The sequence below is a fragment of the Chrysemys picta genome, chromosome 11 (genome assembly GCF_011386835.1).
Source record: "Chrysemys picta bellii isolate R12L10 chromosome 11, ASM1138683v2, whole genome shotgun sequence".
Taxonomy (NCBI): Eukaryota; Metazoa; Chordata; order Testudines; family Emydidae; genus Chrysemys; species Chrysemys picta.
Window position 1 is genome coordinate 52,088,620 of NC_088801.1, and position 27,376 is coordinate 52,115,995.

General features: G+C 39.2%; 1 protein-coding gene across 4 annotated transcripts in view; it reads left to right on the forward strand.

The window, feature by feature from the left end:
- The window catches only part of MYO1B (myosin IB), a 198,499-nt gene that overhangs the window by 20,101 nt on the left and 151,022 nt on the right, over positions 1 to 27,376 (forward strand). For all 4 annotated transcript variants that reach the window (XM_005306813.4, XM_024109559.3, XM_005306814.4 and 1 more), the window contains exon 2: positions 6,159 to 6,299. In XM_005306813.4, coding sequence (XP_005306870.1) covers positions 6,165 to 6,299 — 135 coding nt within the window. In that variant the 5' untranslated portion in view covers positions 6,159 to 6,164. The remainder of the gene's footprint in view (positions 1 to 6,158; positions 6,300 to 27,376) is intronic.

Sequence of the window (27,376 nt, forward strand, 5' to 3'; positions counted from 1 at the left end):
GTAAGTAAACTTAGTTCGATCTAGGAAATGTCGACTTCAGCTACGCTATTCTCGTAGCTGAAGTTGCGTTTCCTAGATCGATCCCCCGCCCCAGTGTGGACCAAGCCTAAGTGAAGAGGTTCTTTAAATGATTGTCACCAGCTTCCTGTAGATGTGCAATATTTGATTATTACATCATATTTTGGGGGGGGTGGATGGCATGGGAAAGCTCTGGCAGTGCCATTATGTATGGGAGTCCTTAATACAAATAGTATGATGCTTCCCCCTTTGAAGAGGGGTTTTTGACTCTAACTATACACATTTTGCTTGGCTTTTGCCTCTTTTGTTGTGTTGGGCTTCTTTTTACTGTACTATTTGGTGCTCATTAAAGCATTGAGATCTGCTGCAGTTCCTTTAGTTGATTCCTAAAAATGCTTGTGAAATGGTCTGTCATTTATTATTTTAAGTATTTTAAGACCGTTCACCTATGTGTAAACTTACTGTAAGTCTTGTGAAGTGTGTCCGATCTTAAATTTTGCACTCGAAGTCTTAATGCACAATGTTGTCTAGATTATAAAATAGTCTTTATTTTTTATAAGGAATTTGTATTAATTGATTATTGGTGGTTGTCTAAATATGCAACATTTTGGAAATCTGTCAGTCACAGTTTTTATGAACTGACACACTTATGGGTGGATGACTTTGGGCCTCCCCCATTTTACTTCAAAAAATAGGAAAAATATTTTTTGGGGTTTTAAAATACCCCCTTCTTCAATATTAAAAATATAAGTTAAGCTTCAGAATGCAAAACAAAACTCTTTCAGTTCCGTTTCCTGGCGGAGCAGCACAGTAACACAAAATCTAGGATCCAGTTCTGTTACTGTGAGCTGGTTGGAAGTTAAGGTTTGACAAGATTCCTATTCTGAAGTGGTACACCCACATCTTGAATACTGCGTGTGGATCTGGTCACCCCATCTCAAAAAAGATATAATGGAATTGGAAAAGGTACAGAAAAGGGCAACAAAAATGATTAGGGGTATGGAACAGCTTCCATATGAGGAGAGATTAGTAAGAATGGGACTTTTCAGCTTGGAAAAGAGATGACTAAGGGGGGATATGATAGAGATCTATAAAAGCATAACTGGTGTGGCGAAAGTAAATAGGGACTTGTTATTTACTCCTTATAACCCAAGAACTAGGGGTCACCAAATGAAATTAATAGGCAGCAGGTTTAAAACATACAAAACAAAATATTTCTTCACACAACGCACAGTCAGTCTGTGGAACTCTTTACCAGAGGATGTTGTGAAGGTCAAGATTAAAAAAATAACTAGATAAGTTCATGGAGGATAGACCCATCGATGGCTATTAGCCAGGATGGGCGGGGATAGAGTCCTAGCTTCTGTTTGCCAAAAGTTGGGAATGGGCAATAGGGAATGGATCACTTGATGATTACCTATTCTGTTCATTCCCTCTGTGGCACCTGGCATTGGCCACTGTCGGAAGACTGAATACTGGGCTAGATGGACCTTTGGTCTGACCCAGCATGGCCGTTCTTATGTTTTTATTTTTAAGTGAAAATCTGTGCTAATACTCAAATTAGGGTTCAGGGAATAAATACATCTGTATTGACCAAGCAAATGGAATTTATTGCAATGGAAGGGAAGACTCTGATCTAATAAGAGTGGTCTATAAGAGAAGAACAGGAGCATAAAGGGAGTAGAGAGTAAGTTGAACATAGAGGAGGTGTCATTAGATAGGGGCAGTAGAAGCCAGTGCTAGGCTGCAGAGCTTTGTGGCTTCGTACGTAGACTGCGTGGGGACAGAAGAGAATCATTGTTGACTGTAGTGTTCCAGCTGGACATGAATACAGTTATCCCAGGCATTGGAGCGTGTGGACACAAAACACTGAACTAGTATTGCAAGCCCAAGGTTTTTCTTGGCTTGTTGCAGTGTGTTTTTATCTAACATAGACAAGATTCTGGACAATTGAACATCCTTTTTTATAATGTAAAATTAATTGAAATCTATGCAAGTTAAGTGGGAACAGGGCCAGGAGGAAGAGTGATGAAGGAGGAAGTTGGCCACTGAATAGGAAGAGAACAGGGATGGTGGTGTAGGATGGAGATGGAGTATACTCTGGGGATGATGAGGAAGATTAATAGGGGAGGGAACTAGCAAGTGGGCGTGGGAGAGTTCAGAAAATATTTGGGGAAAAATCTGATCAGCAGAGTTTAAGTGTGTGTTTGTTTTTCTGAGCCAACTTCTTGTTATACTAAAATTTAATAATTTACAACTGTAAACTTTACACAACTCTGTTTCATACAGTGTATCCAAACGAGCTTGATACAGCTGTAAATGGGTTAGGTAAATCTGGGGTTTGCCATTTTTATTAAGCTTTTCTACGGTCTTAATATTACACAGTTTCAGTACCTCTTTGAATCTTTCTCAGGTCAGTAATTTGTATAGAGAAATAACCAAAGCAAGTGTCATTTTTGTGTTTATATAAAAAAGCAAAACATAATTAACACATCTGACATTTAACCAACTTGCTTGTTTTGTTTTTATAAGTGCAATACACAGCACTGGCTAATGCTGGCAGTTCGGTTTCATTTTTAAGCTTGGCAACATTAATTTTACCAAATCCATTCCAGAAGCGTACCATTGCTTTATAGTTGAAGGGCAAAGACTTTCAAAAATAAGTCTCTATTTAGGAAGTTGGGTGACTTTGAGAACACAATAGCTCTATTACAGGTGGATCGGAGCTGCTGGGTGCTCAGCACCTTTAAAACATTTAATTAGACGCCTAACATGGATTTGAGCTCCAGAGTTTACAGATCCATCTATGAATGTCTTGGCTGAAACTTATTCCCTTACCAGTGCAACATAGGACTTTTCGTTTTCTACTGATATATAGTGTTGACTCTTTCTTTACCAATAATAATACTTGGCACCGTGCACTTTCAAACTGCCTTACAAACCTTAATGATTCTATTTTAATGCCTCTTCCCCACTATTCTATTCTATTCTATTCTATTCTATTCTATTCTATTCTATTCTAAATTATTCTATTAGCATAAGTCTAATTGTTTAATGTGTGTTTTGCATTATTGTTGGTTCTTCTTAACAATATCTGTATACTGAAAATCCTTTTCCAGTTGCTTCTTCTCTGTCCTCTTTCTAAACTAAATCCATCCTACAAGCTTGCTTAAATTCTCCATTGTAACAACTGTGCCAGAGTAAGAAGCGCAGATAGGATCCTAAAATGGTGGCTTAAACCATTTGGATTGTAGAATATTTTTGGATCATACCAATTTCAATGTAAGCCAAACGTTTGGCCTTCAAAAATGTCCTTTAAATTACTGAAATTGATTTAGAAAACAATTGTTGAATCACGCTGTGTAGCCAGCATATTATCCCAGTTTTACTATCGAGGTCAGTAATATCTTCCTGTTCTAAAGCTGATAGAAGTGACCAATGATACTATGGTGCTAGATTACTGCAAAAAAGGCTTAGAATTGAATAAACCTTGTGAACTCCTTTCTCAAATACTGTCAGTAGACTGATCTCTGTAAGTCATGCACTGTTCTTGCTTTGAATGCTGGGAATGGTGACTTGGTGCAACCCTTTTGTAAGTGCCTCTTAGTTGAGCAGTATATGAATAGGCTTAATGGCTTGTGTACTCCTGGTCTTGAAATTCCATAGCAATGATGTGTTTAGCATGGTAGGTGGTTTGTAATTTCAGAGTGGTAAATGAGCTCTACTGGCTAGGCTTAAATTTTAGGTTACAGTTGACCATATTAGGGTTTTGTACTAGCTGAACTTTTTTTGGTACTGACTCAATATTTAATAAATTCCATATTCGAGGAGGACTTTTTTTTTTTTGAACAGCTCATACAAAATAGTTGAACATTAGTTGCAGAAAAAAATCCCATGAAGAGTAAATATACAATTTAAAGTCAGACCAGTGGTTTCTAAAAAGTAGTTTGATGGGAATGAGTGGAAAAGATGTACAAATCCAAGTCAAGACCTATGGCATGACTTTTTGGGGGGCATTTTAATTTTTTTATTTGTTTTTACTAATTCAGGAGCTGAGTTTTTTTTTAGGACTAAACCAAGATTTTGATGAAAATGGCTTTCTCCAATATGCAAGGAAATCCATTCTTGTTTGTATAGCAAGACTGACCTAGCAACAGTTGGCTACCACAGTCCAGCATGATTATGAGACAGCTTTCACATATCCATGTGAATTTCTAAGATTCCCCAGTTTGGTTAAGGTTGGGAATCTTGTAACTATTACTTCTGTTAACTTCGGTAGAGCTGCAAGTTTTCTTGGTTGAACTTGGAATAACATCAAACATGCCTTGAGTTGATGATTTGAGGGATATTTGAACTACAGCTCAAAAATTAAGTAGTGCATAATTATGCAGTGGTCATAGTTGCAAATAGGAGATAAAATGATCGTTTGGACTGAGTAGTTTCAGATTAATTTTTATGGGAAATCATGTAAATGTGATAGTAGTAAACATGCAAACAGTTTGCTTATCACTGATTGTATAAACTAATAATCCCCTACAGAAACTTTATTTAAACTAGTTTTCATAAGAAAACAAGAAAAAATAACATAAAACTAAAATTCGTTGTGGAGGAATAGACAGAAGATGACATCCCAGATACTTATTACTGACAGGTCACTGCTCATTAATATGGCTATTTTACTGTTATAAATTTGCATGGCGGCACAGTAATCTCAACATTTATTTGAGTTTGTGATGTCACAAGGCTGTTCACCTATCTGTAGTTCAGCATTTACAATGCAGTCTACGATCAATTATTTAATTTTGTTGTAAAAACGTTTACATGTATGAATTCCTTGGCTTGATCCTGGTCCTCAATTTTCTCCTGTCCCTATTAAGGGAAGTTTAGAGTATGTCTACATAGCAAAGAAAAACCCATGGCTGTCCTGTGCCAGCTGACTCGGACTTGTGGGGCTCGGACTGTGGGGTAGAAGGGTCCCAGAGCTCAGGCTCCAGCCTGAACCTGGAAGTCTAAATGGAGTGAAACAGTCCTGCATCCCAAGCCCTGTGAGTCTGAGTCGGCTGGCATGGGCCAGCTGTGGGTTTTGCTTTCTTTGTAGACATGCCCATAGTTTTGGAGCCATTTATTTTCTATTTGATTTGAAAAGATCTGTTCAGGAAATTATCTCTGGTTTCAGCAAATGAAGTTGGAAGTAAATTGTTGAGTGTCTGCATTCCAGTTGAAAGGAGTTGTTAAGAAAATTAATTATTTGACAAAGGTAAAGGTATAGTTCTACAGTGATTGGATGGTAGACAGTCCAGACTATTACGTTGTGAATACTAAGGAAAGATTCTGTTAATAAACCCAAAAACATGGGAAATGCAATGTATAATTTAGAATAGCTTTCTTGTCTGACTTAAGTTAATTAAGTAGTTTTACTTTTAAGAATCTAAAAGAATGTTTGGAGTAGCGGAGGGAAGGTGAAGATGGGAAAAGTTGAATCAAATTGGAATACGGACAGTAAACCCATAAAAAGCAGTGGGCATTCTAAAAATCAATAGAAAGTTGGGTTTGTGTACATATTGAACATATTTTTATTTTAATAAAAAGGTCTGGATTCTGTGCATAAGTTGCAATTCAGCTCTTGATTTTCAGTTTTAAAAACAATTGACTTCTTAAAAGTGGGAATGCTTCACTAAGTCCCTGGAAAATCCGCTTGCATAGGGACTTCAGGATTGGGCCCTAAATTTGAAATGTATCCATATAAATTAACTGCAAATCAAAACATTTATTTGTTTCTAGCTTCTCTTCCATGAAAACAAATAAAGGAATCTTGGGTTCTGACCTTTTGGAATCTTCAGTCACCTTGAATTGCCTCTCAGTATTTGATATATAGCAAACAAGGGCTGCATCTTAGGACTTTGTGGGCTATGTTTTGGGTGCCTTTGTTTTATGTCCACATTGCTTTGAATTATTGTTGTGAATTCTGTCCTTTCTAGATTAAAAATATAACATTTTGAAAAACATTTAATAGAAATGACACTCGATGTATTTATGTTCCTGCGTGATGTTCAGCCAAACTCCTGGATAGCTCCTATATATGTGAATAAATGGACCCTTTCAAATTAATCATGCTCAAATTGTTTTTTCTCTCCCAATAGAGGAAAATGGCCAAAATGGAGGTGAAGACGTCACTTCTAGACAACATGATTGGAGTGGGAGATATGGTGCTTTTAGAGCCTCTTAGTGAAGATTCATTCATTAATAACCTCAAAAAGCGCTTTGACCACAGTGAAATATATGTAAGTACATGCTGCACAAATATCTCCTTGGGGGGCTATTTAATCTTCCTTTTAAAAAAAGTGTTTAGAATTATGTTGTGTAGCGGGTGCATGTCAACTGCACCCCATGGTATGTAAAATTACATTAGCTAGAGGTACTTAGCACCTTTTTTTTTTTTTTAAATTGTGACTTAGGCCATCCTTTATTCCGTCGCTTGATTCTGATCTTCCTCAGATGTGTTTCAGAATCCTTTGCACAGGTTCACATGGTGTTCTAAAGATGGGATTTGGATCCCATCACTTTTAAAAGAAGACGTCGTGGGAATCAACAATGTAAATAGTTGGATCTTGCTGTTGTATCAGGAAGACACATTTTAAAGCAAATCTGCTTCTATGGAAGGTGGGATATATGTAGTCTGATTGGCATCTCTTTTCATGATCCACAAAATAAGTATCATTGATATGGTGTATAAACAGTACAAATTTAGAGTGTTAATGGAATTACTCTACAGGGATTAGCGGAAACATGAAATGTCACTTGCTTGCAAACAAAGCATGTGCACAAGCATCTGTGGTTTCTGCTTGCAGCTGGAAATGTGGTTTGTAAACTTGGATATGTGTGGGATTAATCAAAATCTTCATGTGTATTTATCTTTGAGCAGTGATAAATTAGGAAGCGGAAGTGGATTCTAATGGTTACATCAGGGATCGAAAATAGAACTCCTGTCCTGAGCCCAGTTCTGCGACAGGTTTTTTTTTTGAGTGGCCTTATAAAGACCCATTACTTTTGCGTCTTAGTTCCTTCCTCTTTAAAATGTATATAGTATACCTCTGTCACTGGGGCAATGTGTGGGTAATGTCCTTCAAGAGCTTTTTGATCCCTGAATGAAAGGCAGTGCTTGAAAAATGTACTTAATAGATAGAAGATGAAAGCTATGAACCAAAGGGGAGGTATGCTCTCCAAGCCATAGCACCTGTAACTTAATGGATTAAAAGGGTAGTGTACCAGATTTAATTGTAGTGTATCCTCAATCCACTTCCTATTTAATTGTTAAAAATGTTACTTATAGTATGTTTCTTGATTGTTATGCATTCAGTCCTTCCATGACTTAATTCCACTTTCTCGTTTCTATCCTATAATAGATTGTGGTTTATCTGCATTGCCTTCTGTATTTATGTCCTCTCTTTCCACTCCCTTTATGTGTCTTTATTTCCCTACAATATGTGTGCTCCCTGCTCCACTATATATTCTTTACTGTTTCTCTCTCCTCCAAAATCACTTTCACTTTCTTCTCCCACCCATATCTACACACATGCTGTTGCCCACATCTGCTCACTTCGCCTTACCCATCCACCCTTTTCACATATGGGGCTTGAAGAATTGACTAGTCACCTGATAGCTGAGGACTAAAGTAAGACAAGTAGTACTCATTGTCACAGATAGTGTTGAGGGGAGGAGCCAAGGTGACCCCCAGATGCAGGGAGAGGAGAAGGATTCCTTTCAAAGTGCTGTTTGAGGAATTCTCTCCTTGAGGGAACTCTGTCACTTGTAGTCTCTGATAATCAGGCATTTAAAAACTAAAATGTGAAGCCTCCTTTGGCTCCTTGAAGAAGGAGGAGGGTGTGTGGAGGGACTCTGCTAATCTACCGTTCTCACAGCCTTTTTCTGGGTGGTCCTCCCCAGTGAATAGCTGGTCCAGTGCTTCCCCTGCCCATCCTGGCTAGTAGCACCTCTGCTGCTGCAGCTCACAGCTTTCCCAAGATGTAGCACAGTGTAATTGACCTGATTCTTGTCAGTTTCAGCGTTGACTGTGGATTTCCAACAGTAGCAGTGAAAACTAACTAGCCTGATCAGTTTTCACTCTGTTATAGCAAAGTGAAAACATGAAGGGCAGCCGAAGTGCTGGCACTGTTTGCGTGCAGATTTAAGAACAGATATAACTTAGAGAATTTTTCACTTGACCAGAGCTCAAAGAGCCGGGAAGCTCAGTGTTGGTTTATCCTCAGTTCATGTTTGGAAGGTTGTTAGCTATAAAGGCTAGAAACTTACTCTGTGAAGAAACCCTAGATTCTGCCACAGATGTTCAGTTAGGAAAGATGCCTGCTTGGCATTAGGAGTGGATTTTTGAAGCACCTCAATTTTAGGTAGTATAGAATGGAAAAAGTTTGTATATTTTTATTGAACTTTGGGAGATTGGACAGTTTTTTTTCTGGAGATAATCAGACTTGTATACCAAATGTCTAATCTATTTTTTTTAAATGTATAGAATAAAAACTACCTGAATTACATACTGTTTTCATAGTCATTTCAAAAATGCATTCTTTGAGGCAGTTACATCAAGAGATTTAGCTTCTCAAAATTCTAATTCTGTTGGCTAAGGTAATAAAGTATTACCGCAGAATAATTAATCGTATTGTTTGCTTTGGCAAATAAAGGAATGTGTCATTTTCTTCAGTAGTATGGGAACATTTGCCTTCCAGGTGGAAAATCCTGACACTTAAATACATTTTGTTGAAAAGTTTGCTGCCAAGCAAAAAGACCTTTCAAACAGGTAGTTCAACTTCTGTTTTTGTAGGCTGGATAGGAAGGATAAATTATATTTCAACCAACTTTACTTATCACTTTATTGTTTGATCTTAAAAAACTCAGTTTACTAATCCACCTATTAAAGGTGGAAACTTTTAGATGAAAGCAGAACATTTACTATATTAAAATATTTAATTCATAGCCAATAAAAGCAATAGCTGTTTCAAGGAAGTGCCAAGTAGTGTACTGTTGAGTAGACTGGTTATCTGGTTTGTGATGTTTCATAATTTTATGTACTAAACAATTCAAAGAATGTTATTTCAGTTCCAGATCAATTGGATTTTGCTGCTATGTAACTTTCACCCCCACGATTTTGTTTCCTGCAGTTTTTTAAAATTACATGTGGACTGAGTTTTGTTTATTTCCTGTTTATTTTTTAAAAGCGAAAAATCAGCCCCCACTTTTCCCCTCCCATCACAAAATCTCAACCCTGAGAAATACACTTTTCACTTTTTTTTTTTTTTAGACTTAAGCTTGAACACACCGAATCCCTTGTTACATCTGGAAGTAATGTATGTTTTAACATATAGGACCTCACGTTTTGCATACTATCATGGGGAGAAAAGTGAGACTACTGAAGAACTCTTAGGGTAGGTCTACACTTACCTCCGGGTCCGGCGGTAAGCAATCGATCTTCTGGGATCGATCCCAGAAGTGCTCGCCGTCGACGCCGGTACTCCAGCTCGGCGAGAGGAGTACGCGGCATCGACGGGGGAGCCTGCCTGCCGCATCTGGATCTGTAAGTTCGAACTAAGGTACTTCGAATTCAGCTACGTTATTAACGTAGCTGAATTTGTGTACCTTAGTTCGAAATGGGGTTTAGTGTGGACCAGGCCTTAGAGATGAACAAATCCTGCAGACTTCAGTTCATGCCTGTTGCATGAGCCTGGCCCTGCAGGGTCCATTCACAGGGCAACAGGAATGGACTTCGTCTTTCCTAATTAATTTGTAGATTCAAGTTCCTCCCTCATTTCAGTATTCAACTGTAGGGGTTAAAAAAACAACCAAACAGCATTGTCTATTCAGCGGCTTTTTATGCCTACACAGCAGTTAACTACAGCTTTGTCAACATCAGTTTTTAAACATCAGTTTCTGGTAAAGTAACATATATGGTTTGTGTCTGAACTACCTATTTGTTACAGTTTTACAACTGTGTTAAAAAATCCTGTTATAACCCTCGAAGGGATTGGCCTGTGGAGAATAGACTCTCTTACATGGACTATTTATGTATTTTTTAAAGTTAATTTTGCAGGAAGCAGAGCCTGCTGCATAACATGTTAGCTGGTCTTTCTAGGTAAGCACATAATTTAAAGCATGACATTAACAAATCCAGTGCCAAAGGACCAAGTAAATGGAATTTTTACAGGGTTCTTTCTGGAGTAGGGAGGAGAAATAGAATACTCTTCTGAGGGGAAAGGGCTTTGAAGGGGAGATGTTTGGCTGGTGGATGAGAGTTGTTGCAGATCCAAGGCTATCTCCTTGCACGTCCCTGAAATTCCATCTCTTCGCTACTGCAAATGGCACCTGCTAAAAGCTCAACTCTGCAGGACATTGGGTGTATACCATTCCCTTTGTAGGCATTGTGTAGCCTCCAGTAAGTTGGAACTCCTATGGTTATGTGCTTCTCTGCTGAGTCAGGATTTAGATCTGAGTGCATGTAGAATGTTTACTTCCAAAGTAGGAAGTGTAAATGCGCAGACTTGTTATAGAAATTCAGGAGCTGGGAAGGAAGAAATGACTGTCCCGGTTTTTCTTTCTTCTTTTAAAACACATCTTCCACTTGGCAAATTCACATATTTAGTGTTTGCATACAAGGTGAGTCCCTCTTTAAGCATAGAAATCAAAATTTGTATTTTGGTATCTAAGTTCTTGGAGGAAAAAAATAGGAGACAGTTCAGTGTTTCAAAAACGGCATGTTCTTGGGCTCACAGGAGGAAAGAAGAGTGCTCACAATAGAACACTGGCTACTGAATTGGTTACATGTTGTACATTTTCAGAGGTGTGTTTTTTTTTTTTTTTTTTTTTACAAGTTTAATGGAGTTGGGTGTTGGGTTGCATTCCAGAGTGCAAAGAGACTGTGCCTATAAAAATAAGCATAAAGGCTAGTTTAATTGGAGTTAGGCCAAATGTTCTAATAATTACTCTAGGATTTTGCAGTAATCTTGTGTTGAGTGGTTTTGGGGGCTCACTGGGTAATGTGCATGTGTTGATTGAAAATGAGAAGTTCAGTTTAATTGTATCTGGAAATGCCTAGTGTGAGGTGTGAGTCCGCAGTTCTTTTCTCACTAAAAAGCTCTTAATTGTTGGTAAATATTTTTGGCAACTTTTAAAGCAAATTTTGCATCCAGTAAGTTTACATCCCTTTTTATTCACACTTTTGCAAACAACTGAGCAGAGTTCTACTGGTATAGATGTTTACAGAAAGCAAATTCCAAACTTGAGATTTATTTAATCAACCAAATGAATTTCATGGTGAAACTAACTTTTTTATTTTAAAAGGCAAAAATTTAAAGGTTAGGCTAGCCAATCAGCAAACAGAAACTATAAGATGTAATTTAGTTGGCCAGTCACATAGCTTGAATATCTGATCACTAATACTAAGTACTTTGAGGTTCCAGTGAAGTTTGTGAACAACTCAGAGACTAAAGTTTGTTCACACAACATTCATTGAACACCTTCAAACAGTGAACTATTTCATAAAAGTCACAATCTGTCTGTGGGTAATTTGTGGGGGAGGCGGCTTCATTCCCTAAATACATTATTGTGAATTGTTCATCCAGCTTTAACAGTAACTTCCTCTTATATTCTGGCATGACTACAAATGTTATATGCCATTAGTGGTTCACTGGATAACAAAGACTTGGTTGAGTATTTGTTTGCACACAAAACTGAACCTCATTCCTGGACAGGGTGTCTTTTTTCCTAGTGTTTAAAATCCAGAAATGTTTTGGGCAAGTGGGAAATGATTGACAAGGGGGCCAGGTGCATTTGTGCTTGTGGGAGTTCTATCAGCAGGGCCTGATCTTGGCCTACTTTTCCGACAGGAAAGGGTTCAACTGTCTGAGTACTCCAGTCTTTCAAAGTCTGTCATCCAGGTGCATCATTTAAATGGCATTTGGGGTCAAGTGCAAAATCAACAGCCATATTTATTTCAGTTCCCCAAGCATGCTGCTTTGATCAAGGCTTCCCTGTGTCCCTCTGTCCTGTCTACTCCTTCACAGATCTGCTGAGGAGTCAAAATCACTTCAGCCCCTACTACTTGTATTTTGTTTGCTTGTGTAGTTTGAACCCTATTCTTTTCCTCCTTGAATGAGTAGAAATGGCGTACACCTAGGAGGAGCATCTTAATACAAGAATGAACCCCTTTTTACAGTAACTTCTAAACTTTCCTTAATATATTTTGGTGCAAAATATGAATGGTACAAGCGGACTACTGTTAACTATTGATCTGATTATTGGTGGTGTATGATACACTGAAATGGGGTTTATCAGTCAGAGTGCAGTGAACGCTGTACAGTTTGATGCATAACTGTACAGTTTTTTGCAGTTTTGCAATTCAGTGCACTCTAATTTGTCTGACTTGCATAATTATTTCATGTCTGTTTCTTAATATTCATATAGCACGTATCAGAGTAGCAGCCGTGTTAGTCTGTATCCGCAAAAAGAACAGGAGTACTTGTGGCACCTTAGAGACTAACATTATGGTGTAATTAGATGTCTTTTACTAGCCAATCAGATTATAGATACTTGTATAAACACTATACGGTTATTCTCTAACCATATTGTGAATATACAGACCTTTCTACTTTGGCTTCTTGAATCTGCACTGATTTGCTCCTGTAATTGGAGTTACCAAGCTGTTAATCAGCAACGAAGATGATGATTTAGCTTCACTCCCTTCAGTTGAAGTAGCCTCTAAACTTTTCATGGCAGGGGAAGAAACAATATCATCATAGAACTGTAGGGCTGGAAGGGACTCCAGAGGTCATTTAGTCCAGCCTCCTGCGCTGAGGCAGGACCCAGCCTGACAGATGTTCATCTAATCTTTTCTTAAAAACCTCTGATGGGGATTCCACAGCCTCTCTTGGCAGCCTAGTCCAGAATTTAGCTATCCTTATACTTGCAAAGTTTTTCCTAATATCTAACCTAAATCTCTCTTGCTGCAGATTAAACCGGTTACATCTTGTTCTGCCTTCAGTGGACATGGAGAACAATTGATCGCCATCCTCTTTATAACAGCCCTTAATATATTTGAAGACTGTTTATCAAGTCCTTCCTCAGCCTTCTTGTTTCAAGACTAAACATGCCCAGTTATTTTAATCTTTCCTCACAGGTTGTTTTCTAAACCTTTTTATTATTTTTCTTGCAATTATCTGGACTGTCTCCAATTTATCCACATCTTTCCTTAAGTGTGGTGCCCAGAACAAGACACACTACTCCAGCTGAGGCCTCACCAGTACTGAATGGAGCAGGCCAATTATTTCCCATATCTTAGATATGACTTTCCGGTTAATACACCCCAGATTGATATTAGCATTTTTCACAGATGCAACACATTGTTGCTCATATTCCATTTGTGATTCACTATAGCCCCCAGATACTTTTTCTGCAGTGTGACTGCCTAGCCAGTTATTCCCTATTTTATAGCTGTACGTTTGATTTTTTCCTTCCTAAGTATAGTACTTTGCGCTTGTCTTTATTGAATTTCATTTTGTAGTTTTTAGACCAATTCCCCAATTTATCAGGGTTATTGTGAATTCTAATCCTGTCCTCCAGAGTTCTTGCAACCCCTCCCAGCTTGGTGTCATCTGCAAATTTTACAACCACACTCTTCTCTCCATTATCCAAGCCATTAATGAACTTATTGAATAGTACTGGATGCAGGATGGACCCCTGTGGAATCCCACTACAGACATCCTCACAGTTTGACAGCAAACTATTATTAACTATTCTTTGAGTATGGTCTTTCAACCAGCTGTATACCCACTTTATAGTAATTTCATCTGGACCATATTTCCCTAGTTTGCCTGCAAGAATGTCATGTGGGGCTGTGTGAAGTGAAAAGCCTTATTAAAATCAAGGTATCGCGTCGGTAGCCCATCGTCTCCCCGCCTCCAATCCACTAGGCCAATAATCCTGTCAAAGAAGGAAATTAGATTAGTTTTGCACAATTTGTTCTTGACAAATTCATGCTGGCTATTCCTTATTTACCCTAGTATCCTCTATCTCCTTACAAATAGGTTATTTAATAATTTGTTCCAGCACCTTTCCAGGTGTCAGCCTAACTTCGATTCCAGGTCTCTTTGTTCCACTTTTTAAAAGTAAGTACTATGTTTGCCCTTCAGTCCTCTAGGACCCAGCCAGTCCTCTGTGAATTCTTGAAGATCATCACTAATGATTGAGAGATGGCCTCAGCAAGGTCCTTACGTGCCCTAGGATGAATTTCATCAGGCCCTGTGATGTGAATACATTTAACTTACCTAAATATACTTTAACTGTTCTTCCTCTACTTTGGCTCCTGTTCCTTCCCACTTGTTGTTAATATTAATTGTGTTGAGCCATCTGCTCACCGTTAGCTTTTTTTAGTGAAGACTGAAGGAAAATAGGCATTAAGCACCTCGGCCTTCTTGATATTAGCTTTCCTTCTCTGCTAAGCAGTGGATCTACAATTTCTTTCGTCTTTCTCTTGCTCCTAATGTATTTAAAGAACCTCTTTTTGTCTTTTATGAGCCTTGCTAGGTGTATCTCATTTTGTGCCTTAGCCTTTCTGATTTTGTCTCTCCATGCTTGTGCTATTCTTTTGTACTCATCCTTAGCAATTTGTAACTGTTTCCAATTTTTGTAGGATTCCTTTTTGATTTTCAGGTCATTTAAAGAACTCCTGATGGAGCCATATTGGCCTCTTACTGTTCTTTCTGTCTTTCCTTTGCATCGCAATAGTTACTGTTATGCCTTTAATACTGTCTCTTTAAGAAGCGGCCAGCTCTCCTGAATGCCTTTTCCCCTCAAGTTTTCTTCCCTTGGCACCTTACCTATCAGTTCTCGAGGTTGTTAAATTCTACTTTTTTGAAGTCCCTTGTCCTTATTCTTCTCCTCTCACTCCTTCCTTTCTTGAAAATCATGAAATCTATCATTACATGATCATGTCCATCGAATTGAGTTCAACCTTTAGATTTGCAACCAATTCCTTCCTGTTAGGTTACTTCCTCCACTATCTGAAACAAGATGTTACTGTTTCCAACAGCTGTCTTGGCAGTTAATCCCCCATTACTACCCTGTGCTATGTTTTGGCAATTTGTTTGTCCTAAAATCATCCTCCACCTGATTTTGGTGGTCTGCAATAGATTCATTCCATAATATCACCCCTGTTTTTTTTTTTTTTCCCCTGCCTCTCTCTCTTCCCCCCCCCCCCCCCTTTAACTTCACCCAGCAAGTTTTAACTCATCTGCCTTCTTACCTTCTTCTGGACCTTAACAAAAATAAAATAAAAAAAAAAAACAGGGCTGTCAAGTAATCGCAATTAACTCATGCAATTAACTCAAAAAAATTAATCCTGATTAATTGCACTTTTGATCGCATTGTTAAACAATAGAATGCCAATTGAAATTTATTGCATATTTTTGGATGGTTTTTCTACATTTTCAAATTACAACACAGAATACAAAATGTACAGTGCTCACTTTATATTTTTATTACAAATATTTGCATTGTAAAAATGATAAACAAAAGAAATTGTATTTTTCAGTTCACCTCACACAACACCATAATGCAGTCTCTTTATTGTGAAAGTGCAACTTATAAATGTAGATTTATTTATTTTTTGTTTGTTACGTAACTGCACTCAAAAACAAAACAATGTAAAACTTAGAGCCTACAAGTCCACTTAATCCTACTTCTTGTTCAGCCAATCACTAAGACAAGCAAGTTTGTTTACATTTACGGGAGATAATGCTGCCGGCTTCCTATTTACGTCACCTGAAAGTGAGAAGAAGCATTCGCATGGCACTTTTGTAGCCGTCATTGCAAGATATTTATGTGCCAGATATACTAAACATCTGTATGCCCCTTCATGCTTGGGCCACCATTTCAGAAGACATGCTTCCATGCTTATGACGCTCGTTTTAAAAAAAAAATGTTAATTAAATTGACTGAACTGTTTGAGGGAGAATAGTATGTCTCATGCTCTGTTTTGCCTGCATTCTGCCATATATTTCATGTTATAGCAGTCTTGGATGATGACCCAGCACATGTTGTTCATTTTAAGAACACTTTCACAGCAGATTTGACAAAACGCAAAGAAGATACCAATGTAAGATTTCTAAAGTTAGCTACTGCGCTCAACTCCAGATTTGAGAATCTGAAGTGCCTTCCAAAATCTGAGAGGGATGAGGTGAGGAGCATGCTTTCAGAAGTCTTAAAAGAGCAACACTCTGATGTGGAAACTACAGAACCCGAACCACCAAAAAAGAAAATCAACCTTCTGCTGGTGATATCTGACTCAGGTGATGAAAGTGAACATGAACAGATGTGCATTGCTTTGGATCATTATCAAGCAGAACCCCTCATTAGCATGGATGTGTGTCCTTTGGAAGGGTGTTTGAAGCATGAAGGGACATATGAATCTTTAATACATCTGGCATGTAAATATATTGCAACGCCGGTTACAACAGTGCCTTGTGAACACCTTTTCTCACTTTCAGGTGACATTGTAAACATTGTCTGTGTGACTGACTGAACAAGAAGTAGGACTGAGTAGACTTGAAGGCTCTAAAGTTTTACATTGGTTTATTTTTGAATGCAGTTTTTTTTGTACATAATTCTACATTTGTAGGTTCAGCTTTCATGATGAAGAGATTGTATTACAGTACTTGTATGAGGTGAATTGAAAAATATTATTTTTTGTTTTTATAGCACAAATATTTAATCAAAAATTAATATAAAGTAAGCACTGTACTCTTTGTGTTATATGTTGTAATTGAAATCAGTATATTCGAAAATGTAGAAAATATCCAAAAATATTTAAATAAACCTTATTCTATTGTTTAACAGTGTGATTAATTGTGCTTAACTTTTTAAATCACTTGACAGCCCTAAAAAAAATAAAAAGCAAACAAGGTGGGGCCATCAGATTTCTTAGGAGAGGGGCAAATAAAATATTGAACCCTGACCCTCAGTCCTCTCTTCCTTCCATCCTTCTTCAGTCCTGTTACCTCCCCTTCTTCCCACCCTCTGTTTCAGGTAAAAGAAGCTTTTCTCCTCATCATGTAATATATAGATTTTCTTTGTTTTTCTATTACCCTGTTTCCATTTGCTTGTTGGCATAATCCTAGTCCTCTCCCCAAATTCAGATTTGAACTGCAATATAAACTTATATATTACTCTTTGGCAGCAAAGAGCTTTGCTGACCTGTAAGAAGGGGAAAGGTGGAAATGAAACAGGGTCACAAGATTTTCTGTCTTATAAACAATTTATATTTTACCAGTTTGAAAGCCCATTTCCTTGGGTTCAAAGGCTAACTGAAGTCAGCTATAACGTTCCCCTCTCACTTCATCATTTTTTTAAAAACTCTAAAATAGAATCTCCCTCTGGGTTTCCCAGTGCATTTAGTCTCTGCTCTGGATTGTTTGTGCATGGCATGTGTGAGCAACTCTGATCAGGAATTAACTTGTATGGTGCTGAACACATGGTGCAGTTTTACCTTCATTTGAAGCTTGCATATTTGATGTTTCAATATAACAACTTGAGGGGACTTCTTGGGTGAGGTCATAGTCATAACCTAGGTTGAATAAGTCAGTGGCTCTCAAACTTTTTTACTGGTGACCCCTTTCACATAGCAAGTGCGACCCCCCCTTATATATTAAAAACACTTTTTTATATATTTAACACCATTATAAATGCCGGAGGCAAAGTGGGGTTTGGGGTGGAGGTGAACAGCTCACGACCCCCCATGTAATAATTTCATGACCCCCTGAGGGGTCCCGACCCCCAGTTTGAGAACCCCTGGAATAAGTAGTCATATGCTCCTGGCTTGGCTTGTGGTATGGTTATTTCATAACTTGAGAGTGCTTCCTGTTTTTCCTTATTTTTTTGCCTTGTAATATAGCCTGTTTGTTCAGTAAAATTTTACTTTTCCACTCAGCTTTACTTCTATCTCTGGCCTAGCCATCTTGAAATGGTCAGGACTTTCCCTACGATTCTGTCTAGCACAGCAAGACTGTGTCTCAGTACTCATTCCTGATGTGTCAGGCATTTCATCTGAAAAAGTGATGAAGACGTAGGGAAGATTGAACCAAATGTTCTTTGTGGATCTGTCTTCTCTCCCTGTGTCCCCATTCACCCTCTGAGTCAGAGCTCAACTATCTATTGTCACTATAAAGAACAGAGATGTAGGATTATTGGCTCCTGTTATTGTTTTCTTAATGGGAACAATTAATTGCATTATGGAACAAGGGCAGTGGCTCTTGAGGTTCCATTTTTAAGCCTGGTTTTGGTTCACACTCTGTAATTGACACATAGTCATAACTACCTCAGAACTGATAAGTTTTATTTGGGGTAGAGGTAGAAATCCTCTGTAAAATCTGAAGAGCTATAAGACACGAGCTCATAGCACAAGCCTTGTCTCTTTAATAGCTCTGAGTTAGGTTACTGTAAAAATAGATCTCTTAAACATACAAGTTCCAAAATTCTTCTAACTTTTGTCCCCACTTTGTAGGAAAAAAAGCTGCAATCTTGTGTTCAGGATCAAAATTTAGTTTAATGTGAAACTGTAAAAATGATCACCACTTTAGTAATGTTAGAAAATGTGCGCTTAGTATAGTGTGTCAAATGACTGCTGGAGATGTTAGCTTTCATTTAGGAAAAAAAAAATCTTTGGTTCCCTTTTTGGCAGAGAGAGACCTTAAAGTGTAACATGAACACTAGAGAGGCTTGTCAATAGAAAAGATAGCCTTTTTTTAAAGCATCTAAGGGCATCCCAAGGGGGCTGTTAAGTTTCCTAAGGCTCAAAGGGGATTCAAGGCACTTGTAGGGGGAATGTGAGCCCCTGATAAGTCTCAAAGGTTGCTGGGGGCTTGATACAGCTTACACAGATGGAGCAGTATGTCACAGTTGCAGGGCCAGCTGCGCCTCTGTCCCCTTCATGATCTCTGAATGCATCCCCTTAGGTGTCAGGCTTGCTGTCTTGACCTCTTCTGAGATGGAAGCGTGTAGTTTGCCCAGTCTTAGACCAGGCCCTGGGCTATTGAACTCAGATACAGAGTATCCACCATGCTTACCCAGAAGCTTCGACCGGGTTCAGCACCTGTGGTTCTTCGCTTTGGGTCAGTGGAGTGACCAGATAGCCTTCTTAAACCCAAGTATTATTTAATCTTAAAAATAAGAACAAAACATCTAGAGAGAATTTTTAAAACTACAGTCTACCCACCTGTCTATTGCCCATAGGCTTACCATCCTCTGATGGCAGGTGGGTCATGCTCCTTCAGACACCTCTGCAGGAGTGTGTGTCAGTCTGAACAGCTCCTCAGCAACCACCACAATAGCTACCCCCTTAGAGACAGAGGGAGTTGTCTTTTATCCAGCCAGAGATCCTTTGCATTCTCTGGTTTCCCAGCCTTGGCCCTGCATAGCAAAACAAGTTCTAGAACATGGCTGGAGTCAGGAGTTAGAATATTCACTTTTACTGGCTTGGGCATTGTCTCTTGGTAGCGCTGAAGTGTTTGATGGGAAGAGGAAGTGGGAGGCAGTTTATCTTGAGCCATTATTTTGCTTCCAGCGTGCTTTTCTTACACACTCCCCCCACTAAACCAAACATTCATACAGTAACCACCCAAATAACCAGTTCACATTCAGTATGCACAAAATATTACAGAGCCGACCCACGTCCATCACGCCATACTTGTGTGCACAGATATAGGGCCTACAGAAGATGAGCTGCATTTCTCAAGGATGGTAGAAGGTGTATTAGTGAGGTGCACATGCTTCATTTGTTCCTTGATATATGTTAGGATTATTTGTGAGAAGGGTGGGGGGAAGAAAACTAGGAAATTTCTCCTCTGACATTTCATTAATGTGAGGATAAAATTACAGGCATGTACTAGTGGTTTGGGTGCATGATACCACATAAGAATATTAGGGTAAAAATCCCTCCAAATGTCAGAAACCCAGGAAATACAGAGTTAAGGTGGCACTTTGTCTGTCTGTCTTTTGATGCTAGGAAGCCCAGATGTCCCAATTTTATAGGGACGGTCCTGATACTTGGGGCTTTGCCTAATAGGTGCCTATTACCTCCCACCCCCCGTCCTGATTTTTCACACTTGCTGTCTGGTTACCCTATTTGATGCTGACTTTTTAATTAGCTGTAACCCTTCCTTACTCTCTGTGACAGAATGCAGGAAGTGAACAGGTGAGCCTGCACTTTGAATGGCAGATGTGAATTAGTTTCCCTTCAGAAAGCTGATGGAAGTAATTTGATAATCTGGCTGGCTGGGTTAAGGAGCGAATTAGCCCAAGGCTGATAAGGAGGCAGGAAGGAAGTCCCATGGGGAGAGAAGAGAGAGGTGACATGGGCTAGTTGAGCTCAGTTACAGGGAGGCCTCAAGGGAAGGGACATCTCTGTTCCCCATAGATCCTGCGGAGAGGACAAAAAAGCACTGTTAGTGCTGTAAATAAGATGGTTGCCTGGAGTTTGTTGTGGAAATGGTGGAGGGAACTTAAAAGGATATGGCAAAGGCACAACCACTGGAGTCCATGCTGTTTCTTCTCCCTTGTTTTTTCCATTTCATAAATGCCATAAAGTGTTAACTGAGTAATTTTTAAGTGCCCCAAAATTTGCTAAGCACTTTAAAAATAAGTAAATACATGGTTCTCGCCATGCAGAACTTGTAATGTACTTCCATATAATTAACCTGAGTTCCAGTACAATGATGTGTATTTTTACATTCTATTTCTACTTAACTAATGACAAACATTCTGGCCAAAACACACTTTTAGTGTTTCCATTTAAAGTTTTCCATCCATTGTTGCTTGTTCATATTGAGTGAAGAAGTTTCGTGGAACAGACTCTATCGCATCTGCATTTACTGTTCATGAAAACAATTCTTTATTTTTAAAAAAGTTATCAAACTTTTATTTTCAGTTGTGTTTAGATAGTGTTTTCTTTTGCATTGCTTGACTCTTCTTTGGCTTGACTGCCTTGCCACTTGCACTGCATGCTCCATTTTTAATTCTGAGTACTATTCATAAACCTATATTTATAGGTATAAAATATATAATTTAAAAATATCTTCAGCTGTGTATTGTTGAAGCCAATCTAGATAATGCACTTGATCTATTTTGTCAATACTGGCATTAGTGTCTGTCAGGATGGTCCTGAGGTTAGTAGAAATGTTACAGCAGAGACAGAGTTTTGTGCTCTTGAGAAAATGTGTGAAATCAGAGCTTGTTTCACCTTGCCCAATATGTACCTTGTATAAGGACAACACTTTACTCTCACTCCAGTGCTTGGATCTACAACAGGTGGCAAAATGAATAAGGTTTCTGTCCCGCTAGGTGCAGATCACCCATAACTCTCCTTGGCTCCAGTAACAGGAGGTGAGGGTGCTTAGCTCACAGGGTTGAGCCCTAAATGACTAGTTTTCAGTGATTTCCCAAAGGTAGGGCATGCTGTAACTCTCCCCAGCCCTTTCAGCATGTGGCTATGCCTCTCTACACCCCCTGGCATTTTGTATTGCTTGGGTGATTCCTTTTATCTAGGTATTTAAATCATCCCTCATGGAAGTAGTTAGGGGGCTGTGGTGCATATTTGATTTTGTTTTTACACTGCTCTTTGGACTGTGATATTTTGAGTAGGAAATAATCCTGCTTAAATTCCTGTTGCTTTTTGCCCAACAATTCCATTCCTTTGTCTAAGTTGACTGTTTTCCCCCAAGTTTTGTTTTGGATCTTTCTTGGTGCTCTTCTACACAGCTTACTTGTGCAGTCTACCTCCAAGGTCAGGTTTTATGCGTGTCCTCGCCAGCTGACTTAAACATGTATGGTAGTGTACTTAAAACCAGGCAAGTATACTTTCATCTAATATTTAGTTAGCCAGTGGCAACACACACATTGTGTTCTGTATTTTGCTTTGGGCTGCAGTACAGTCAGCAGATTAGTGTCTTTAGTCAGAGCATTTTAATCATCATGCGGGGAGTACTGTTTTGGTAAAATGTCTGACGTTGTATATTTCTTCAGCTGCATAGTGAAACAACGACTGCCTCCTCCAATTCTCGGGGGTATTTTTTAGAGCCAACATCTCATCTACAAACCCAAATTTTCCATTTCCATCCAACTCTACAACAGCCTGTGCTTGTGTGAAAAGTTGACAAACCAGGTAAAGCTGCTGTCTTTTTTTTCTTCTGTTGGCTACATCAGTATGACCTTAATTCTTGTCATCAAAGCAAATCACAGTTCTTGATATCTGGTAAGTTGAGCTGGCCAAATTGAATGGACCAGAGCTGCTATTATCCTGTGCCATCTTCCATGCAACTGGGGGATAAAGGGAAGAGATGTTTTATTACAGAGTTGCAGACGGCCATAATAGAATTGTGCTATGATGATCTGGCATTGCATTGTGATTATGTCAAAAGTGACGTCAGTGACTTAATTATGGAATTATTCCATGCTGTTACACTCCCCTACCCAAGCTGACATAACTTTTTGTCCTCCCTTTCACTCCTAGAAAAATAAAAAAATGAATTTAGTGTCTTTGAAAATGAGACTTCCCAATACTGGCTTTAAACAGGCATATTAGTTGCATTATTTCCTTACATAACTTTGCCAATCCCGTTTTGAACTGCAACTTTCTTTCTACTTCAGATCTTAACCTCTCAAGTCAATAGAAATGAATTGTCCGCATTGTGTGGTGGCTTGGCTGACGTTGATATTGGTGAACTAAGATAAGAGCACCACATGGATTCGTATGTGACCTTGTCAGAATTTGAATTCCAGTTGCCAGAGGTGAAATGCTGGTGTATTCTAATGCTGCTGCTCTGGATGATTGATTTTATTCCATAGCAACCTGGAAGCTCAAGTCAGCTCAAAGCCGGATTGTACTAGGTGCTATGAAACACAAATGGTAAACTGTTTCCTCTTAGGTTTTAAGACTGGATGCAACAAATGGGTGTAACAAACAGGAGGATTTAGGTAACTGTAGATGGTGAAACGAAGGTACAAGAGAATCTAAGGCCTTGTCCAAGCTCACAGAAGACGTCTGTGGCAAAGCCAAACATGAAATCCAGATCTCTTGACTGGATTCGGTGGTTTAATCATGAGACACATCCCTTGGCTTTCAACTTAATATAAGAACACTGGGAAAATGAAGAGTATTTTTAATACTCTGGTTGCCACTGTATTTTCTCCCACTACTCCAGGAATTCTGTTTTCATTACTGGAATGTTACTACATTAACTGCATGCTCAAGGAATTAAGCCTTTTGGGAGGAGGGGGGGACTAATAATAGAATTCTGGTGGGAACGAAGATTTTATGTGGTGGTCATCCTGGTTATGTGGAATCGGATCAACCACCACTAGCAAATAACTATTAGGTATCTTACTTGCTGTACGGTATTCATTTAAAGGGGGTGAGGGGAGGAAACTTTTTAGCTCATCTAAGCCATTTTTAGTCCAAAGCAATGATTTCTTGGCATGCTTAGTTTTTAAAATAGGCATAATGTGTATGTCCTTGTCTGTATATAGTTGCTTGACCTTTTGAAATATTGGTTATTTTAGGATTATATTGTCTGGTTTTGTACATGTTTGACAATGAACAGCTGACTTCTATTCCCAAAACACATGATTTAAGCAATGCTTAACTATACAAGGCTGGTTCTAAATAAATGTTCTTTAAATATCTATTTTCAAAACTAAAAAAATCAAAGGTTTCTTTCTTCTACCTGCCCTTCATTACCTTGCCATCCTAAAGCTTTTCAAGGAACTCCAGCAGCTAAACTGCATAGTATTATAGTGGTGAAATAGCTTAAAGGGCTCCCTCCTCAGTTTCTTGAGGACCCTTGTTGATAATACAGTGTATATTCAGCTGAATTCCTTCAAGACCTGCCTACCTCTCTTTACTGCCTTTTGGCAATAGTTTTGCAGTGAGCTCTGTTGGCATTTGCAATCTTCTAGAATTCTTTGAGACATGAGAGGAAACTTTAAATAATTCTGCAATGAAGAATCTTACACCGGGAGTCTGTATATAAAGATCACAGAACAACATGCGCAGCAGGGCCTGTTACTCTTGTGGATCACTTGGTTACTCTCAGCAAGGATCCATAGACTTATCGATTGGTGGGCTTCCCAACTTCTGTGTAAGCAGGGGGCAGAGTAGATACGGTGGAAGATTACTGTTTGCTTTTTATTGCAAGGCAACACAAATAGATTAGAGATGACCAGAAAACAGTCTTTCCCTCCTGTGAAAAACTTCGAAATCTTGTGTCTCTCCCCGACCCTGCCAACATCCTGAATCGGAAGAAAGGGTTAAAAAAAAAAAGTGAGACTTTTTTTGTGGGAAAGAGAGACTGAAAAGATTCTGTTTTAGGAGAATGGAATTTTTTTGATCTGCTGCCTGTCTTCCAAGGAGGACTGCCATGAGACCAGGCACCCAGTGTGCCTATGTTCCCTAGTAGCTTGCTAGGTACGCTGCCTAGGAACTGGGGAGGAAGGTGGGTGACCTGGCAGTAAACCAGGCATGTTGGTCCTAACTTTCAGTTGGCTTATCTACATGGGATGTTACTGCTCTGGAACTTTCCGGGTGCTGTAGCAGCATCCATATGGGATGTTACTGCACGTCAAACTAGTGCACTTTAGATTCACGCTCTGGCTTGCAGTGCGGTAATGTCCTGTTTAGACAAGCCCGTGGAAATCAACACCTTCCCGCAGAACACTGATTTTTTTGATGAATTGGTATTTTCTGACCGGAACAATAGTCTGTTGGTAGATAATCCGATCAGCTCTAAAACAGATGAATATGGGGTTTATTTAGAAATAGTAAGTCTTACACACAATTAGTGAAGTATTATATCTCAGGGCAGCTGTAGTTGTATAATGGTCAACGGTGGTTTCTACTGATTCATTCTGTAGGCAACAAGCATTGCAAAGATAAACTACAGGAGTCTCTAGAAGATACACACTGAAACTTCCTGTTTATCTAGGCAGTGTCATTTGTGCAACTCTATTTAAATGGGGAGAAAGATGCTGGCAGCCTTTATCACAGATTTACAACTTGACTATACAAATATGGTCTGTGGTGAAACTTGACATTCAAGATTTCTGCTTAAGGGTGAACTTTTTTTTGCCAAATGGTAAACATTTAATTTTTTTAATATGAGGGAAAGCATTGACTTGTTTTGGATGTCTCTGTATAGATCAAAAAACCCCACTGATTAAAAAAATCTAAATCTGGCATAAGAGCACAATTAAGGACAGTATCAGCCTGGGCATAAAGGCCAACGTATAAGGCCAGAGAGGAAGGGTGGTGTAGTGATTAGGGTACTATCCTGGGATGGGGGAGACCTAGGTTCAATTTCCTGCTCCACCACAGACTTTCAATGTGACCCTGGGCAAATCACTTATTTTCTCTGTGCCTCACTTCCCATCTGTAAAAAGGAGATAATAGTATTTTCTTATCTCATAGGATAAATGCATTAAAGATTGCGAGGCACTACAATACAGCAGTGATGGATGGATTGGGGGAAGAGTGGAAGCATATAAGTACTATAGATGGAAAGATATTAAAAAGTGACTGATTTTGGTTGCATCAGCTTTTTGGTATTCAACCGGTGATGCTTGGTTTTTGGATGGTGTGTGATCAGCACTTTTTAAAATTAGGCCCATTTCAGTGTTAAGGTGGAGCACCCAAAATCCCTGATCACTCTTTAAAATCTTGGCCTGAAATCTTTTGCCTCTTTTTTTTCCCCTCCCCCCCACTAATACTGATATTTATATATAGTATTTTTATTGTTCTTGAATGGTGAATATCAAGGGTGACACCCACTACCTGGAGTATGTATATTCTGTGATTCTGCATTCATTAAATTTGCTGTGGAATCCACCACTTGCTGGATAATTATGTCCCATAATGTAATTTTATTGTTTAAATTGTGTCTAATCCTCATGGCTGTGAAGAATGATACTAGAAACTTGAGTTTCGGTGCATGCTGAAGCAGTATGTTCTTGCTGAGTCTGAGATATGTTTTGCAGAATTTCCAGTCTGCCACACCAATACATCAGAATCCAGTGATCTTGCAGTAGTATTTAGGTGCAGATTGCCGTGCACTACATGAATGGGAGCCCTGATCTTCTGTCCAGGTGCTGCAGTTATATTGTATCATGCTATGTTAAGAGTGCTGCAATAAATAAACAAACCAGTGAGAGATAAGAATGAACTGTCCCTACTTTTCCTCTCAGAGTCTCCCTGGATGACTGCAATTACACATAGAATTCGCACAATAAAAGCTATACCTCAGGCTTGAAGTGAAAAACTACAGAAGAATTCTCACTTATTTGTATCCTGACTTGACAACCTCCCCATTTATAGCAGGTTGCTGTAGCTTTTAAGCTCCTATGGGGCTTATGAGGCTACCTGTACATTACGAGCTGGGGTGAGATTCCTCTTCTCCATATACACATACTTGTACTAGCTTTCATCAAGCTACCGTGAGTATAAATATCTGGGTAGCGGCAGTGGAGATATATGGCTGAATAACGCAGAGTACCAGCCTGCCTGAAACCAGTGGGTATGTACTTGGCTTGGCTTTGCCATGCCTTCACTGCCACGACCTGTGGTACATGGCTACATCACTATTTATACTTGTGGTAGCTTGACGAAAGCTAGCATGAGTATGTGTACACGAGCAGGAGACTCACACCCCTAGTTCCTAGTGTAGACATAGCGCAAGGGTTTGAAGCTAAGCTCTTTCACAGCTATAGGAGTGCCATAGGTCTGTAGCTCTGCTGATACACAGTTTTGCTGTAGACTCTAGTCCTGAGGAGAGTTTAAAGCTCTTGAAAAAAGAACAGGAGTACTTGTGGCACCTTAGAGACTAACAAATTTATTAGAGCATAAGCTTTCGTGGAGTCCACGAAAGCTTATGCTCTAATAAATTTGTTAGTCTCTAAGGTGCCACAAGTACTCCTGTTCTTTTTACGGATACAGACTAACACGGCTGCTACTCTGAAACCTGTCTAAAGCTCTTGAGGAGTTTCAGTGTATGGTTAGGTTAAGGGCTCCTCAGGACTGGACTCCCAGAGTTTTTCTGATTTCCGGTCTCCTTTTCAAACTGAATTGGTGTCACCAGGGCTGGCTCTACTTTTTTGCCGCCCCAAGCAAAAAAAAAAAAAAAAGAGTGCCGCCCCACCGTAATAGCCCCCCCCCCCAGGAAATACCCCCTCCTGAGCACCGCCCCACCGAAACCCCCCCGCCCCCGAGTACCACGCCGCTGAAACCCCCCCCCCAGCGCCACGCCATGCTGCGGAAACA